General features: G+C 30.7%; 1 protein-coding gene across 5 annotated transcripts; it reads right to left on the bottom strand.

The window, feature by feature from the left end:
- Positions 1 to 77: 77 nt before the first annotated feature.
- On the bottom strand, positions 78 to 3,209 carry LOC123893124 (DNA-directed RNA polymerase I subunit rpa43-like). 5 transcript variants are annotated; one of them, XR_006803357.1, is made up of 4 exons: positions 2,989 to 3,209; positions 2,731 to 2,822; positions 1,745 to 1,869; positions 78 to 576 (listed from the first exon to the last, which is right to left on the bottom strand). XR_006803357.1 is itself a non-coding variant. In XM_045943044.1 (4 exons), the coding sequence occupies exon 3, from the start codon at positions 1,460 to 1,462 to the stop codon at positions 935 to 937; it is 528 nt and encodes a 175-aa protein (XP_045799000.1). In that variant the 5' UTR covers positions 1,463 to 1,869; positions 2,731 to 2,822; positions 2,989 to 3,209; the 3' UTR covers positions 500 to 576; positions 900 to 934. The 5 variants fall into 5 exon arrangements, 4 of the variants coding, with proteins under 4 accessions (XP_045799000.1, XP_045799001.1, XP_045799002.1 ...); XM_045943044.1 differs by having other exon boundaries at positions 500 to 576; positions 900 to 1,869; XM_045943045.1 differs by lacking the exon at positions 78 to 576 and adding an exon at positions 584 to 1,581.
- Between the last annotated feature and the right edge of the window lie 12,797 nt (positions 3,210 to 16,006).

The following is a 16,006-nucleotide window of genomic DNA, read 5'->3' as shown; positions in this document are numbered from 1 at the left end:
AAAAAAAATAAAAAAATCCTGTATTTTTGTTTTTTAAAATCCTACATTTTTTTTAAAATCCAACCCACATGCCAGCATCCAAAACATAACTTCACAACATACAATAATCAAGAACTGATACATTCAATCCTACATTAAAAATCAAGAACATGATACTGCAAATATTTTTAGTTTTACAAAATCACAAACCTGATGAATAAAAGAGATATCATGGTTTTGATTAATCAATAAGTAATTACACACATAAAACTAACAAAATCACAATACACTTCCTAAAGAACCTGATGAATAAAAGAGAGATATCATGCTTTTGATTGCTTCAGTTTTACAAATACTTTTGTGAAACTCTAACATCCACACTCATGTTCAATAAGTTGATGAATAAAGAAATGGAACTAGAAACAAAAGGCTGCAGCAGGAGAGATCAAACAACTTTTCCACTAACCTGCATTCTTTGTCAATCTGCAGGCATGCTTCATGCATATTGATACCTACGTGATCCATCAAACTTTCCTCCGTAACACGATGCAATTATGATAGTTATTGTTGAACAGCCTCAATTGAATTAACCCAAGTCTGCAAATGCAACCATATATCCATAAATAAACTTCTACAATATATAATCATCTAATTTTAAATTAATAGCATGAAGGTCACAATTATGATAGTTAGAAGCTAACACTTTAGGCCTGTCAATAAACACACAAAATGAAGCTGACATTTTAAGGAAATATAACCTATCATTCCTTTAAAAAATTATCAAGGTAAACAATAATGATGATAAGGATAGAAAAATGCACTTTGTTCTTCTCTATTTTGGCTTTAGAAATAACCAATAACTAAGTCATGCAACCAAATAATTAAAAGAATTAGTAGGCAAAAGAAAAAGAGACATAAACCTCCAATAATTAAAATGAGAACAACTTCCAAGTTCTTATCCAACAAAATGTATGCTTCTTGTGTTATCTGGAATCAGAGATCCATAAACCTGAAGTGTTTCTTCATCAAAGCTCTTCACCATAAATCGAATCATGGTCTCTTTCTTTATCACGTGTCGCTTGTGAGATTTGCTTGCATACACTCCTTTATCGTGTTTCATTACGAACTCTGCCCTGATATCTTTCTCGGCTATAATCGCAGCAGAAAACCCAAGCACAACAACATGAATCGAATCATGTGTAATTTTCTCTACCTTTCCTTCTAAAAGCATATTTGGCTTGGGAGAAAAAAGCAACATATTGACCTTCAGATTAACACCGAAATAAGGACAAACACCGGGAAGAATCTTTGCGCATTTGTATAACGAGTTAATATCAAAAGCCAAAACGACACCGTCGAATATATCACTGTACGTGAAAAGCAAAGAACTGAGTTCACGAGGAACATCTTTTGAAACTTGATTGCTTTTAGAAGGATGAATGTAAACTATTAAACTAGCTTCTGAAACCTTTAACTCTTCCATTGGTGAATGGAATTGGAGTTAGGTTTTTAAGTTGGAAGTACTTGGTGTTATGGAGTTAACTCGGTTGGGATTGAAAAAATTGACTCGGTGGAGAACAGGTTGTCCGCTGCTTTTAGTCGCTGGAAGTGGGGAAGAAAATACATGTAACTTATAATAAATATGCTATAAATATATATACTCACGACCAAAGATGTGGTGCTAAGTAGCAACACTTCTTTCCTACTACTTATTTGAGATAATTCTATTGTGAAGAAACAAGACAAGAATGGGTTTTCACTTAACTGGTATTAGACAATCATCATCTAGCAAACAAGTGGAAGTGCAAAAAGGCTATCTTGTAGTGTCTGTTGGAGAGCCCATGATTTTTTGCATATTACTTCTCGCTTCAATGGGATATAAATCTGCAACTGCAAGAGAGTGACATAGATTAGTAGTGAGTATATAAGGCTCCAAAAGCACAAACAAGAACATAACAGTGTGCAGCAACAAGAACAACAGTGCACAGAAACCATAACAAAAACCAAGTCTTGAATAAAATAAATTGTGCTTCAGCACACTATTTTAAAATAAATTGTGTTAGGGAAATTTCCCAACCACAAATTAAAGTTGACCCTAAGAACTATAGATTAACCAGGTCTTAAATAACAGAACATAAACTTAAGGTACATGATTTCATAAACTTGAATTAAGGTACATGAATAACCAATTAAAGGTTAAGACCGACACAAAGACCCTATTCAAAGAAACATAACACAGTCATCAAGTTAATGTAACAATAACAAACATTAGTTTCATGTAACAACCTTAATTTTTTTTAAAGAAGATACAAATTATAATCATCATCCAAAAAATATACAAATTTACACTCTCTAATCAAAGACAATTGTGTTTACACATAGATACATATATCAATGTTCAAACAGAATTGGCAAAGAGGAATGAATGTCAAGTATATTTGGCTTCCAATCCATAACCATGATCAATTTCTTCACAAGACAGAGAGAATGATAGTTTAAATAGCCAGTACATGACAAAGATTCAAAACATGTTTTCTCCTATGATTAACCAACCATACAATCATACAAGGAGATGCAAAGTGACACTGCAAGCAAACAAAATCCCACACAGCCACACATGCATATGGACAAAATTAAGCATAACAATCTACAAAGTCAAAATCGTAAAAAAAAAAAACGACCCTATAAACAAATAAGCAGAAAATTAAATTTACGCCAAACAGGGAATTAGAGGAGAAAATTTCTTCTGACCGATGAAACCTCTGAGCTTTATCTTCACCTTCTCAATGGCTTTCTGGTATTCAGCACTGATGTTGGGTAAGATTTTTCCATAGCTTAGGATTCTGCAACAAAAAATCATATCATGTGACAGAATCAGAATCAAATTATCACAGATCGAAGAAAAACAAGATCAAAATATGGATCTAAAAACACCGATTCTGGATTATTCTAGATTATCAATTAACTACGATAACTACGATTCTGAATCGAATTGAAAAATGAACGAACCTCGAAATCTGAGAAGAAAAACGGTTGAGTTTAGGGTTCGAGAGAGATGACGAGTTCGAGTGATAAATTGTCGTGATTGAGAGGGAACAATGGAGTTCGAGATCGTGAGAGGTCGTGATTGAGAGTTCATACGATCGAGTGAGAGAAATAGTGAGACTGCTAGGGTTCTTCTTCGCGTGAGAGAGAGAGAGAGAGATCGTGATTGTTATGTTTTTTTTTACTCTTCCTGCCTTATAATTAATTTCCATTCAAACAAAAAAAAAAATCACTTGAAAGACTTGTTACATCTGGGATGATATTATGGTCAGATGTATATTTATTTTAGATAATTTTCACCATAATTACAAGATTGCCACCGCGTTCAGTTTTGTTTCTGGTACATTGAAGTCAGATGTAAAAACTCTTGTCTATTTATTTTTCACATCTGTGGATATTGAAGCCAGATGAAAAGGCTACTCCATATAGCCTTTTACATCTGACATATGCTCGTCAGATGTAAACATGATGTGTAATATGTCATATTTGTACTAGTGACAGGTTTAATAATATATGGTATTAATTATTATGTTGGATATTGAAAAAAATATTATGTATGTTATTCATTATAAGGATAATTGTTCTTCAAAAAAATTATAAGGATAATTGTAAGACTCTATATATGAAGTCAAAATATATTATTTTCAATTATTGCTTTGAATTGTTATTTGTGGCGATGATGTGCCTGCATTTTATTTTGATATCTGAAAAATTGGCAAAATAACAATAATGTTTGATCTTCTCATGAATCATTGTTAAAATCTAATTAGTTCAATCAACCTAATTTTTATTTTTTTTATAATAACAAAATAACAATAGGCAAAGGAATAATTTGCCTATTGACTTCGTGTTCGTGCATTGGTGATACAAATAACACAAGAAAAAAAAAAAACTCCAAAGCTTTCAAGAAAAGTCAAAGTCAATATTTTGCGATCATCGTCTAAACCAATGTTTTAAGAACCGGACCGGACCGGCCGGTTCAACCGGTTCAACCGGGAACCGGACACAGCAGCGGTCCGGGCTAGTGTTGAGAACCGGTAGTCTGCAGAACCGGAAAAAAACCGCTTGAAACCGGTACGAACCGTCCGGAACCGTTCGAATCGGTGAACCGGGGGCGGTTTGAAAAAACCGGCCGGTTCGGAATCTTTTGAAAATTTAAAAAAAAAAAGGTAGCGATAAAACCCAAACCTGTTAACGGCGAACATTTTCTCCTTTTAGTAGTAAATCTGAAATCTGTTTTACTGGGACAGATCTTGCATGTTTGGTGGTTGTTCTATTTCTTTCCTTTCCCTTCTTCCTTCTTCTTGGATCTGATTTATTTTGTTCTATTGTTGTGTTGTTATTTTGGTTATAGAAAGTGGTTTGTTGTTGTTGTTGAAGATGGAGGTTGATTTGGGTTAACAGAGGTTAGAGGTGGTGATGGTGATGAATTTTCTATCCCCTTCGTTTTTTATTCTGTTTGTTCTTATCTTGTTTGTTCTTTTTGGGTTGAAGAACAAATTTGTTTTATTTTTTAATTTTATTCTGTTTTAAAATTTGAACCATAGGATTGATCTAACCATCCAGATTTGGAGAATGAGAGGATCCACTTTCCTTTTAGTCAACTAAATTGACTTTGATTTTAATCAACTAAATTGACTTTGATTTCAAATTTTTTAAGTGTTATTGTTTTTTTTAAAGATAAGTTATCTGGTTTAATAACTATATAGTTTTATTATAGAGATCGGTTCATTCCATCGGTTTAATCCGGTTTAAAGTTTAACAATTTCTATGAATTATGAATTTCGAATTTATGTATAATTATTTGGTATAAATTATGCATTTTGGATTTATGATTTCTTTATTTTAAGTTTTTAAATTTTCTATTTTGTTAATGTTACTTTATTAATTTGTTTATTAGTTGTGAAATAAGAAAGTTATATGAACGGTTCAATATAAACGGTTTAATAACGATTGAACCGGTCCGACCGGTTGACCCTTGAACCAGTAGCCACACCGGTTCGACCTTCGGTCCGGTTCTTAAAACATTGGTCTAAACCCTCCCATTTCAGTAAGTAATCTTTGTCTTTATTAAAAAAAAAGACAAGGCAATGATAATCCAGGCATAAAAAAAAAAAAATCCTCACGAAATGTTTATAAGTCATCATTTGGATACTCTATAACCATGATCGACTGAATATCATTGGGGAAATTCGGTCAACCACAAGAAGCCAAATGCAACGTATTGTCCATCACCTGGAAAATATCTAAAATACTTATAAGGCAATAATTGAACTACTAGTATGTTCTATTCTTTAGTTTAGTAATAACTGTTGAGTTCTACCAAGTGTGAGAAAAAGTCCCACATTTATTGGAAGAGTTGAGATTGAGCACTATATAAGTGAAAGGACACATAAACCTAATGTCTTAAGGCTATATTTGGATTGGAGGGATAGGATGGAGTGGAGTGGAATTGAATGGCATAATTTTATATTCCATTGTTTGGATTTTTTTAAAATTGATGGAGTGGTATGGAATAAGATGGAATCCATTCCATCTGATACCATCCTTTCCTCTTATTTTTCATTCCACTCAATTTGGAGGGTATGCAATGGAATAAAACCTATAAATTAAATAATTACTTTTTGCCTCTCTTTTCTTATTAGACTCGGTTTGGTGCACATGACAAGTGACAAGATATGATAACTGTAACATATCCTGTCTCAATCCAGCGATTGGTGCGACAACAAGATATGATAAGTTTATCCTGTCTCTCTAGTTGAAAAGTTTATCATGAATTTGAGCTGGGCTACCCCGCATCTCCATTACTTTCTTTGGCCCTCAAAGCTGATTCAAGCAAAATGGTCAAACATGAGAAAACATGCTTCGACAATCAACACGTTTTTATACCGTTTGCTTTCGACACTTTTGGATTTTTAGCACCAGAGGTTGTAAACCTTTTGAAAAGAGTTCAAAAGGTCAAACATTGTAATGTCGTGACGCCTAGGTCTAGGAATGTGGATTTTCAAAGATTAGGTTTTGCTATTCAAAAAGGATTAGCGACGCAGCTTGTTGCTCGTCTACCTTTTGCATGTAAAATTATTTTATATATATAAGATAACTATTAAAAAAAATAAAAAATGAAAATTAATAAAATATAAATAATAAAATAATTGGATATTAAATTAAAAATAAAAGAATTAATTTTTAAATGTATACACAATATTTTTCACATGGGTAATTTTGTAATTTATATAATCTAAAAAATCAAAACTCTACTAAAATTACAATATTTAAAAGTAAAATTATTATTAAAAAGTGCAAAATAGAGATATTAATTTAAATTTTATAACTAATTATATATAATTTTCTTATAAAGGTAATTTTATTATTTACATATAAAATATATTATATATTAATTTAGCTTATCTAACGTATATAATTTTATTATTTATTTGATCTTGATTCATACAAAAAATTTAACTTGTTTATTTGCTCATGATTTTTACCTAAAACTATATAAAATTATTTTATTACTTATTTAAATTTTTTATTTATAAAATTTAAAGGATTAAAAAAAAATTAGAAAAAAAAATTGTTCTACGAGGTATGTATAAAAAATATGATATGATAGTTATCATATTTGTTATCATGTGTGCACCAAACACATGATAGGATAATTGTTATCCTGCTTATATCCTATTTTTATGTGCACCAATGGGGACCTTACATGATTGTATTATTTATTTTTCTCCTGCGTTTCTTTTCCTCCCGTACTTCTCCACACATAAGTGCATAACAAGTCCTAATTCACATCTTACTTAGTGATGTCTTTCAATTATATGATGTTTTTAGTAGTAATTTAGGGCACAAAAATAAGCAAATACCTGAAAAAGTTAGGTCCAGAAGCAAGAAAAGTGGAAAAAGCAACAAAAAATGACAAAAATGTAATAAACAGTGCAATCCATCGTACCTACGATGAGATCCAGCGTGGCGCGATGAGAAGACGGTTTAAATTGAAGAAAATATTCAACAAATCTTTCTCATCGTACCACGATGAAATGCGGTTGAAGAAAACAAAAAATCTGGAGAAAATCTTCCATCGTACCATGATATGATCCATCGTGGCCACGATGAGGCAAAATTACACGTCATCGTAATGGCTCATATGACTTTGTTTCATTTGAAAAGAAGTGTATTTTTAGTTCAATCATCAAATTTTTGGACATCAATTATCCTTATTTGAGACACATGACAACATCTTAAGCAAAGTAGTTTAGACTTATTCAGTACAATTAACTTTCTTATATAAATTAGATTAGGAAGAATTTGAATGAAAAAATAATAATTTTTTAGTTTGGAAATTTGTAGTTGCCGTTCACTATGTAGTTGGCGTGAACTACTTTTAACAAACCCATTTGCCAAATCATACATACTTTAATGCTGGTTTTTTATAGTTGACGTGCTCTATAAAATTTTGAGAGTTAGCAAACACAGTGCATTATAGCTGTCAAAACGGGCGCCCCGGAAAATTTTGGGCCGGCCTGATCGGGCTTCGGGCTTCATCGGGCCGGGCTAAAAAGTCCGGATAAAAAACGGGTTACCAAAATTAGTGTCCGAGTCCGGCCCGGTACGGGTAGTCGGGCGTTCGGGCCGGCCCGGTTTATTTTTAATTTTTTTTTATTATTTCTAGTGCTCAAACTCAACCATGTAAATAATATTAATAATTCTCGCGCTTCCTATTTGTTACTCATCCTATATATATATATATATATATATATATATATGTAATAATTCTCGCGCGCCGAATTTTTACTCATTCCCTATCTACGAGTTTCTCGCGCGCTCTATTTTTACTCATTCACTACCTACGAGTTTCTCGCGCGTCATTTTTTTACTCATCCGCTACCTACGAGTTTCTCGCGCGCCCTATTTTTACTCATCCACTACCTACGAGTTTCTCGCGCCCTATTGTTACGCATCCGCTACTTACAAGTTTCTCGTGCGTCATATTTTTACTCATCCGCTTCCTACGACATTCTTGCGCGCCCTATTTTTACTCATCCGCTACGTATGAGTTTCTCGCGCGCCCTATTTTTATTCATCTACTACATACGAGTTTCTCGCACGTCCTATTTTTACTCATCCGATACCTACGAGTTTCTTGGGTGCCCTATTTTTACTCATCTGCTACTTAAGTAGCGGACGGTGTTTTATAATTTATATTACAAACTAATTTCAAATCATCCAAAATAAATTATTTATATTTATATTATATTATATTTTTTAATTTTAATTTTTTCGGGCTTGCGGGCCGCCCACGGCCCATTCGGGCTAGCCCATATTTTAATCGGGCTTTGTCGGGCCGGGCTAAAAAGCCCGAAAATAATTCGGGCTAAGATTTTCAAAGCTCGAGCCCGGAAAAAAATCGGGCTTGACGGGCCGCCCCATTCGGGCTAGCCCATTTTGACAGCTCTAAAGTGCATGTAGTATAAGTTTGGAACTGACTAAAGACACCTCAGCGTACTTCTTTATTTCTATTTTATAGGAACTAAAAGATGAAATATTGAAAGAAACGGTGATGAATTTGTTATGGGTCACACTTGACAGTTTATTAAAAATCACAATCGTCCACCATAAGATTTTGGGTGAAGATGTGGGGTTAAAGTTACTTGTAAGGTTAATCAATGCTCAATATGTCAATCCAATCTAGTAAGACTCCTCCCCCTCAGGGCCAACAATAACTTGATATTTTGCTTCATGAGAATTGTTGAATTTTAGCTTAATACCGTGTTCCATGATTTGAGTTATTTTCTTTTAAGTGGGGAAAAGTTTGGGATTGGTTGAATGAAAATTTAGCTTTGTTTCAATTCTCTTTATGCATAGATAAGTTGAGTACTATGAATGTAAAAAATCATTTGTAATACATCCTTGTTCAATTTTTTTTTATAAGTGTATATAAATTAAAAACTAAAAAAATTAGATATAACCAATAAATTTTTTTTATAGTATAATCAAGACATTGAACTTAAGTGGTTAATGAACTCTCTCTAAGACGGATCGTTTAGAAGAATTCGAGTTCAATATTGGTTAGACTTTACATACATGGCAACCGAACTCTGAATTACCGGAGTCCCTTCTCATAAGAAATGATAAGTAAAATCATTTTTATTCTTACTTTATTAAGAAAGATAAAATATATTTAATTAATGCTTTAACTTTTGTAAGAGCACAAATGATAAAGTATCAATAAATGTGCATTGATTTTTTAAAAGGACTAAAGTTTTGGGACAAAATTAAAAAGGTGAACACTTCGGTACACGTATTATGTGGACGTGTACCGGTACATCGCTGACGTGGTTAACGAGTGGCAAATATTTAATTCAGATTTTGTTTCTTTATTAATTTTTTTATATTAAACACTACTTTTTAATATTTGCAAATATATCATTCACATAAATGTAATCACTAATCATGTTCCACAATAAATCATACATCAAATCTTCCAACTTAAATTTTCAATTTTTTTTTTACAAGATTCAAATATTATAATATCCTAAAAAATAATATGATTTTAGTAATTTTATTTTACAAACATATGGTATTTTCTGGAAGAAAAAAAACAAACGTATGAATTTAACAACTTACTATTATTATTTATTGCATCCAATGATGATTTTAATATTTCACTATTATTACCTTTCCATTTTTTTAATTTATTAGTTTATAAAGTTTAATATATATTTACGGTTGAACCATTAATAGATATAATTATTAAAATACATTTATTTTATTTTTTTATTTACATTGAGATGTGGATCGAACCCATAACCTATAACATACTACTCAAATTCTTCATCACTAGACCAAACCTAGTAGTTTAAATACATTTATTTTTTGTACAAAAAAACTTATAATTCTTAATATGTTTATATATATTATTGTAATAATGTTAATTTTTAGTGTTTCCTAATATTTTATTGGTTAAGTAGGTTTTTTTTTTCTCTGCAAAATCACTAAATTTAATTATTTTTTTCTTCATAAAAAAATGTCATGCTTTCATCCCTACAAATTGTTTATGCATGTTGTTAAGTTGATGTGTATTTATGATAATTTTGCAAATACATATCGAGCATTATAAAAAGTTTGTCCAAAAATAAGGAGCTCAATATTATGATAATTTTGCAAATACGTATTGAGTATTATAAAAAGTTTGTCCAAAAATAAGGAGCTCAATATTTGATTTTTTAAGTCAAAATATTTGTTACTTTTATTTTCATATTTTGATTTCAAAAACTCATTTAATTCATTTTATTTTGAAAAATGCTAAAGTTTTGTAAATAAACTTTTTATATTGTTCTAGAAATGCTTGATTGTCGAAATTTAAATTCAAAAGTTATTGTTAGTTCAATTAGGTGATATTGAACGACTTGATTGAGAAAATTAGAAATCCTTAATGAAAGTAAGTATAATTATAATGGTAGTGTTTTTGAAAGAAATCAAACTTGAAAGATGTTGTTAACTTTTGTTTAGAAAGGTAGTATTTTTGAAGAAAATCGAAGTTGAAAGATACTGTTGATTTTTGCTTAGAAAGGTAGTATTTTTTTAAGAAAATCGAAGTTGAAAAATGTTAATTTTTGTTTACTGTGCATGACGGCAGAATGACATTAAAGAAAAAAGTTGAGATGTTGTTTTACATCTTTATTTTTATTTTTATGTTTATTACTTTTTTTTTTTGACAACCATGTTTATTACTTTAACAGGATGATTATTTGTCTTGTTGGTAAGTTGTATGCATTGTTAACGTATGGTCATGGGTTCAAATTCTAATCTAGATAAATTCTAATATGGACCACTTCATCAAGCAGTCCATGGTGGACCAGTCATGAATAACATTATAACGAATACGAATTTTACAAAATCTACAGTTGTATTGAAAGTTTATAACACATCAAATGATTTTCAATTTTTCTAAATTTTTTTATGGATGATCTATATGATATAAACTTTCAATCTAACGGTAAATTTGTAAAATTCATATTCGGTAAATCACTTGTCCACGGTGGACCACTGCACCGTAGCACTAGCCTTTTAATCCATCCTAGGCCAAATTTTATTTTACTATTTTTTTAATAAATTTTTAGTCTTTGCAAAATTAAGATTTTTTGGTCTAGTGGTAAATGGTTTGGGTAGTCGCTTGAGGTCATGGACTTTATCCTGAATTCCATTGTAAACTGAAAAAAAAAAAAAGTCTATTTGGATTAAAAAAAGTCTATTATGAAAAATATTTTTTACAAACAACTAAACTTTGATTTATAAATACTTTGACAAGCTTATAAATAATACATAAGAGCTTATTTATTTTTCCAAGTTTAAAAATAAGTCAATCCAACAGCCCATAAGTTTTATTACCCTTAAATCATATTTAACCCTACGAACCTAATAATTTCAAAAATCCTAATTCAACTCTTAACGCTGATATTAAATCATATTTCGATTAGATTGTTCAAAATCACTAAATTGGGATGATGGACAATAGATACTTAGAAATTGTAATTTCGATAATTTTGCGGTACCATCCGCAAGATTTCTGTAAATACCCGAAATGGAATGATGACAGAAAGAATTTTGATACAAACATAACGAATGTGACTAGGGAAATCAAATTTCTCTGAAACAATTCAATACCACCTAATTGGAATGATACACGTATGATTCAAATTTTTGACAATATAAACGCCTCAATATCAACTAGTTTGGTTAATTGTTACTCAAAAAACCTAGCTATCAAGAACCGATAATTAAGTCTCTACCAATTCTTTTTTTTTTTGGTCAATAGTCTCTACCAATTCTACCATAAGAACTAAGGAAATAAATTGACCAAATTGAAATGAAAAATATTTATGAATTTAAATGTTGACAATCTAACGGATCAACATCTAGAGCTGTCAAAAAGGGCTGGGCTATCGGGACGGCCCATTAGCCCTATTCTTTTACACGGGCCGGGCTTCATAAAAAGGGGGTTGGGCCTTATCGGGCCGGACCTTATCGGGTCAGGCTTTTTCATGGGCCGGCATACAGACTTTTGGGCCGACCCCTTAAAGAATTAAAAAAATTATTTAAAAAATTATTATAATCTTTTTATTGTTATATTTTGGTCATATTTTTATGCATAAATTCATATATAATTTTTTTTATTATTTTGTTGTTTTATTGTTATTATTTGTATTTTGTTCCTATCTATAATCTGTTTTATTCCTATTCTTAAGCCTATCATCTATTTATATTTTTTTAACTTTTTTTGTGTGCAATTACAATGAAGGATATAAAACTTGAAATATGGTTATTTTAAGTCTATCATCTTTTTATTGTATTTATTTTATATTCTTTCTATATTTTTATTTTTTTTTACTTAAATTACAATGGCTGAATGAAAGATTAGGATTTTTTTTTTGTAGTAATAATAATAATATGACAAAAAACTTATTGGATTAAAATGAGATTATTTGTTAGAGATTTGTTTGTTTGTTTGATGAGGATAAAGAGGAAGATATTGTTGTTTGGGAGATTATGCGAGAAAATATAGGGATATGAATTACCTTCTTGAAGATTTAGTTGAGAAATATAACATAAATTTAGTATAATATATTTGGCTTAAATGCAGTTTTGGCCCCCAAAGTTTCACAATTGCTTGATTTTGGCCCCCCACGTTTCAATTGCTTGATTTTAATCCCCTAAGTTTCACAATTGCTTGATTTTAGCCCTCCAAGTTTCAATTGCTCGATTTTGACCCTCCAAGTTTACCCATTTTTTCATTTGCTAGCCCCTCGTTGAATTTTTTGATTAAAAATTGGTTATGTGGCATTTAAAAATTAAATAAGTATTTAAAAATATATAAATAAATTACAAATTGTTTTTTAAAAACTAAATTATAAAATATTTTTTTTATTATATGTAGTTTATAAGATAATTTTATTATATAAAAAAGTAAAAAAAAAAATTATGAACTATTTTTTAAAAACTTTGTAAACTTTTTTTAAAATAAAAAAGAATTATTAAACCTTTTATTAAAATTTTTTTTTTAATACATTTTTATAAAAGCAAATATTATTATTTTTTAATTAAAACATATTTTAATTTTATTTTAAAAATGTCACATAAGCAATTTTTAGTCAAAAAAGTCAACGGGGGGCTAGCAAATGCAAAAGGGGGTAAACATGAGGGGCCAAAATCGAGCAATTGAAATCTGAAGGACTAAAATCAAGCAATTGTGAAACTCATGGGTTGAAATCAAGCAATTGAAATGTGGGGGGTCAAAATCAAGCAATTGTGAAACTTTGGGGACCAAAACTGTATTTAAGCCAATATATTTTTTATTAAAAAAAAAATACTATGAAAATTAGTGGGCCGGCCTATCGGGCCATGTAGGCTTTTGCTTATCGGGCCGGGCTAAGCGGGTCGGGCCATGAAGTTAACGGGCCAGGCTATGCCGGCCCCTTTACTTGATCGGGCTCCTCCAGGACGGGCTAGGCCGGACCGAGCCGGCCCCTTGACATCTCTATCAACATCGACTAATTAGATTAACAATTACAATAAAATATTTAAGTACATTAAAAAATTTAAGTTTTTTTGTAAAAAAATAATAATTATATGTGTTAATGGTTAAACGGTAAATAAATATTAAACTTTGTTAACTAATGATATTAAAAAAAAATGACAGGAAATAATAATAATAATAATAATAATAATAATAATAATATAAAAAATTGTTTAAATCGTATAGATTTTTTTTATAGAAAATACCATGTCTTGTTCAAATACTAAAATTATATTATTTAAAGAATATTAAATAATAATAAATTATTTGAATCTTGTTAAAAAACAATCTAGATTAAAATATTTTATGCATGTTTGATTTATTGTGGAACATGATTGATGACTATATTTATGTGAAGGGTACATTTATAAATATTAAAAAGTAGTGTTTAATGATGAAAACTTAATAAAGAAACAAAATCCACAATAAATGATTGCCACCTATTAACCACCTCAGCGGTGTACCGGTACACATCCACATAATATGTGTACCGAAGAATTCACCAATTAAAAAACTAAAAAGACTAAAGATTTAGGACGGAGAAAATATATATGTTAACAGACTACTAGGTTTCACAACATTACAATGAAATTGCATAAATAAAATAAGGATTACAAAAGAGAATATATATATATATATATATATATATATATATATATATATATATATATGGGGGCTGCTAACTTAGACCCAGTTGGGTCTAAGTTAGCAAGGTGCACCTTTTCAGTTGGACAAAAATACCCATTCTTTTTAATTAATTAACCAAATTACCATCAATGGACGCGGATCCAGTGTCGCGCGCGTACCGCAGGACCATGGTTACAAACCGTTGATTTCCATCAGACAGCCAAGATCTGATCTCATCAAGACTGTCTGATCAATTAGACAGCCCAGATCATCCGAATCCATCAGATTCCAGCGCGTGCACCACACTGGATTACACCCTAGAGAGAAGAATCTACTTTTTAAAAGCAGGACACGTGTCGCTGTTTGATCGGCTGGGCGTGATTTTTTTCCATTTAATACTTTGAACTCAATTATTTCGTTGTAAATTATTTTTCTATTTTTTTTTTTATGCCAAAATTCATAATATTTTTTTTCTCTACAAATAGAGACTTGGTTCGTTTGATTTGGACACAGAAAAAAAAACCCAATTTTTCACTACCTTAATCTCATTTTTCACTACTTTACATCAACTCACTGAAACCATTCTACCAGCAAAATGGTTTCAGATTACAACTCTCTGAAACCATTGTACCAGATAAATGGTTTCAGAAGCAAACACAATTAATAAATTACTCACTGAAACCATTCTACCAGTAAAATGGTTTCAGAATACAACTATGTGCAACCATTCTACAAGCTAAATGGTTTCAGAAGCAAATAACTAATAATCAACTTACTGAAACCATTCTACCAGCAAAATGGTTTCAGATTACAACTCTCTGAAACCATTGTACCAGATAAATGGTTTCAGAAGCAAACACAATTAATAAATTACTCATTGAAACCATTCTACCAGTAAAATGGTTTCAGAATACAACTATGTGCAACCATTCTACCAGTAAAATGGTTTCAGAAGCAAACACTAGTTTTTAATTACCGTTTTATCTCATTTAATTAACTAAAAATAGTTTCAGGTCTCCAAAAATTTCATAAAATATACCAAAAGTTCCAGAATATTATCTACTATTTTCCTGGTATAATGGTTTCAGTGAGTTGGTTGAGTGGTGCGTGTTAAATTACAACACACAAGTAACGTATTTAGTAGACAAAAAATGAGATTAAGGTAGTGAAAAATTGCATTTTTTTTTCGGTGTCCAAATCAAACGAACCAAGTCTCTATTTGTAGGAAAAAAAATTTATGAATTTTGGTATAAAAAATAAAAAATAAAAAATTAATTTACAACGAAATAATTGAGTTCAAAGTATTAAATGAACAAAAATCACGTCCAGCCAACCATTGTGTGACACGTGTCCTACTTTTAAAAAGCAAATTTTTCTCTCTCCAGGGTGTAATCCAGTGTGGCGCACACGCTGGAATCTGATGGATCAGGATGATCTGGGCTGTCGGATTGATCAGACAGTCTTGATGAGATCAGATCTTGGCTGTCTGATGGAAATCAACGGTCTGTAACCATGGTCCTTCGGTACATGCGAGACACTGGATCCGCGTCCATTGATGGGTATTTTGGTTAATTAATTAAAAAGAATGGGTATTTTGTTCCAATTGAAAAGGTGCACCTTGCTAACTTAGACCTAACTAGGGTCTAAGTTAGAAAACCCCTATATATATATATATATATATATATATATATATATATATATATTATATATATATATATATATAGTAAACTTAAGAAATCTTAGGTTACATATATCTAATTTGATATGAAAATTCAAACA

This window comes from Trifolium pratense, linkage group LG6, assembly GCF_020283565.1.
Source record: "Trifolium pratense cultivar HEN17-A07 linkage group LG6, ARS_RC_1.1, whole genome shotgun sequence".
Taxonomy (NCBI): Eukaryota; Viridiplantae; Streptophyta; class Magnoliopsida; order Fabales; family Fabaceae; genus Trifolium; species Trifolium pratense.
This window is presented reverse-complemented; position numbering and strand designations above follow the sequence as displayed.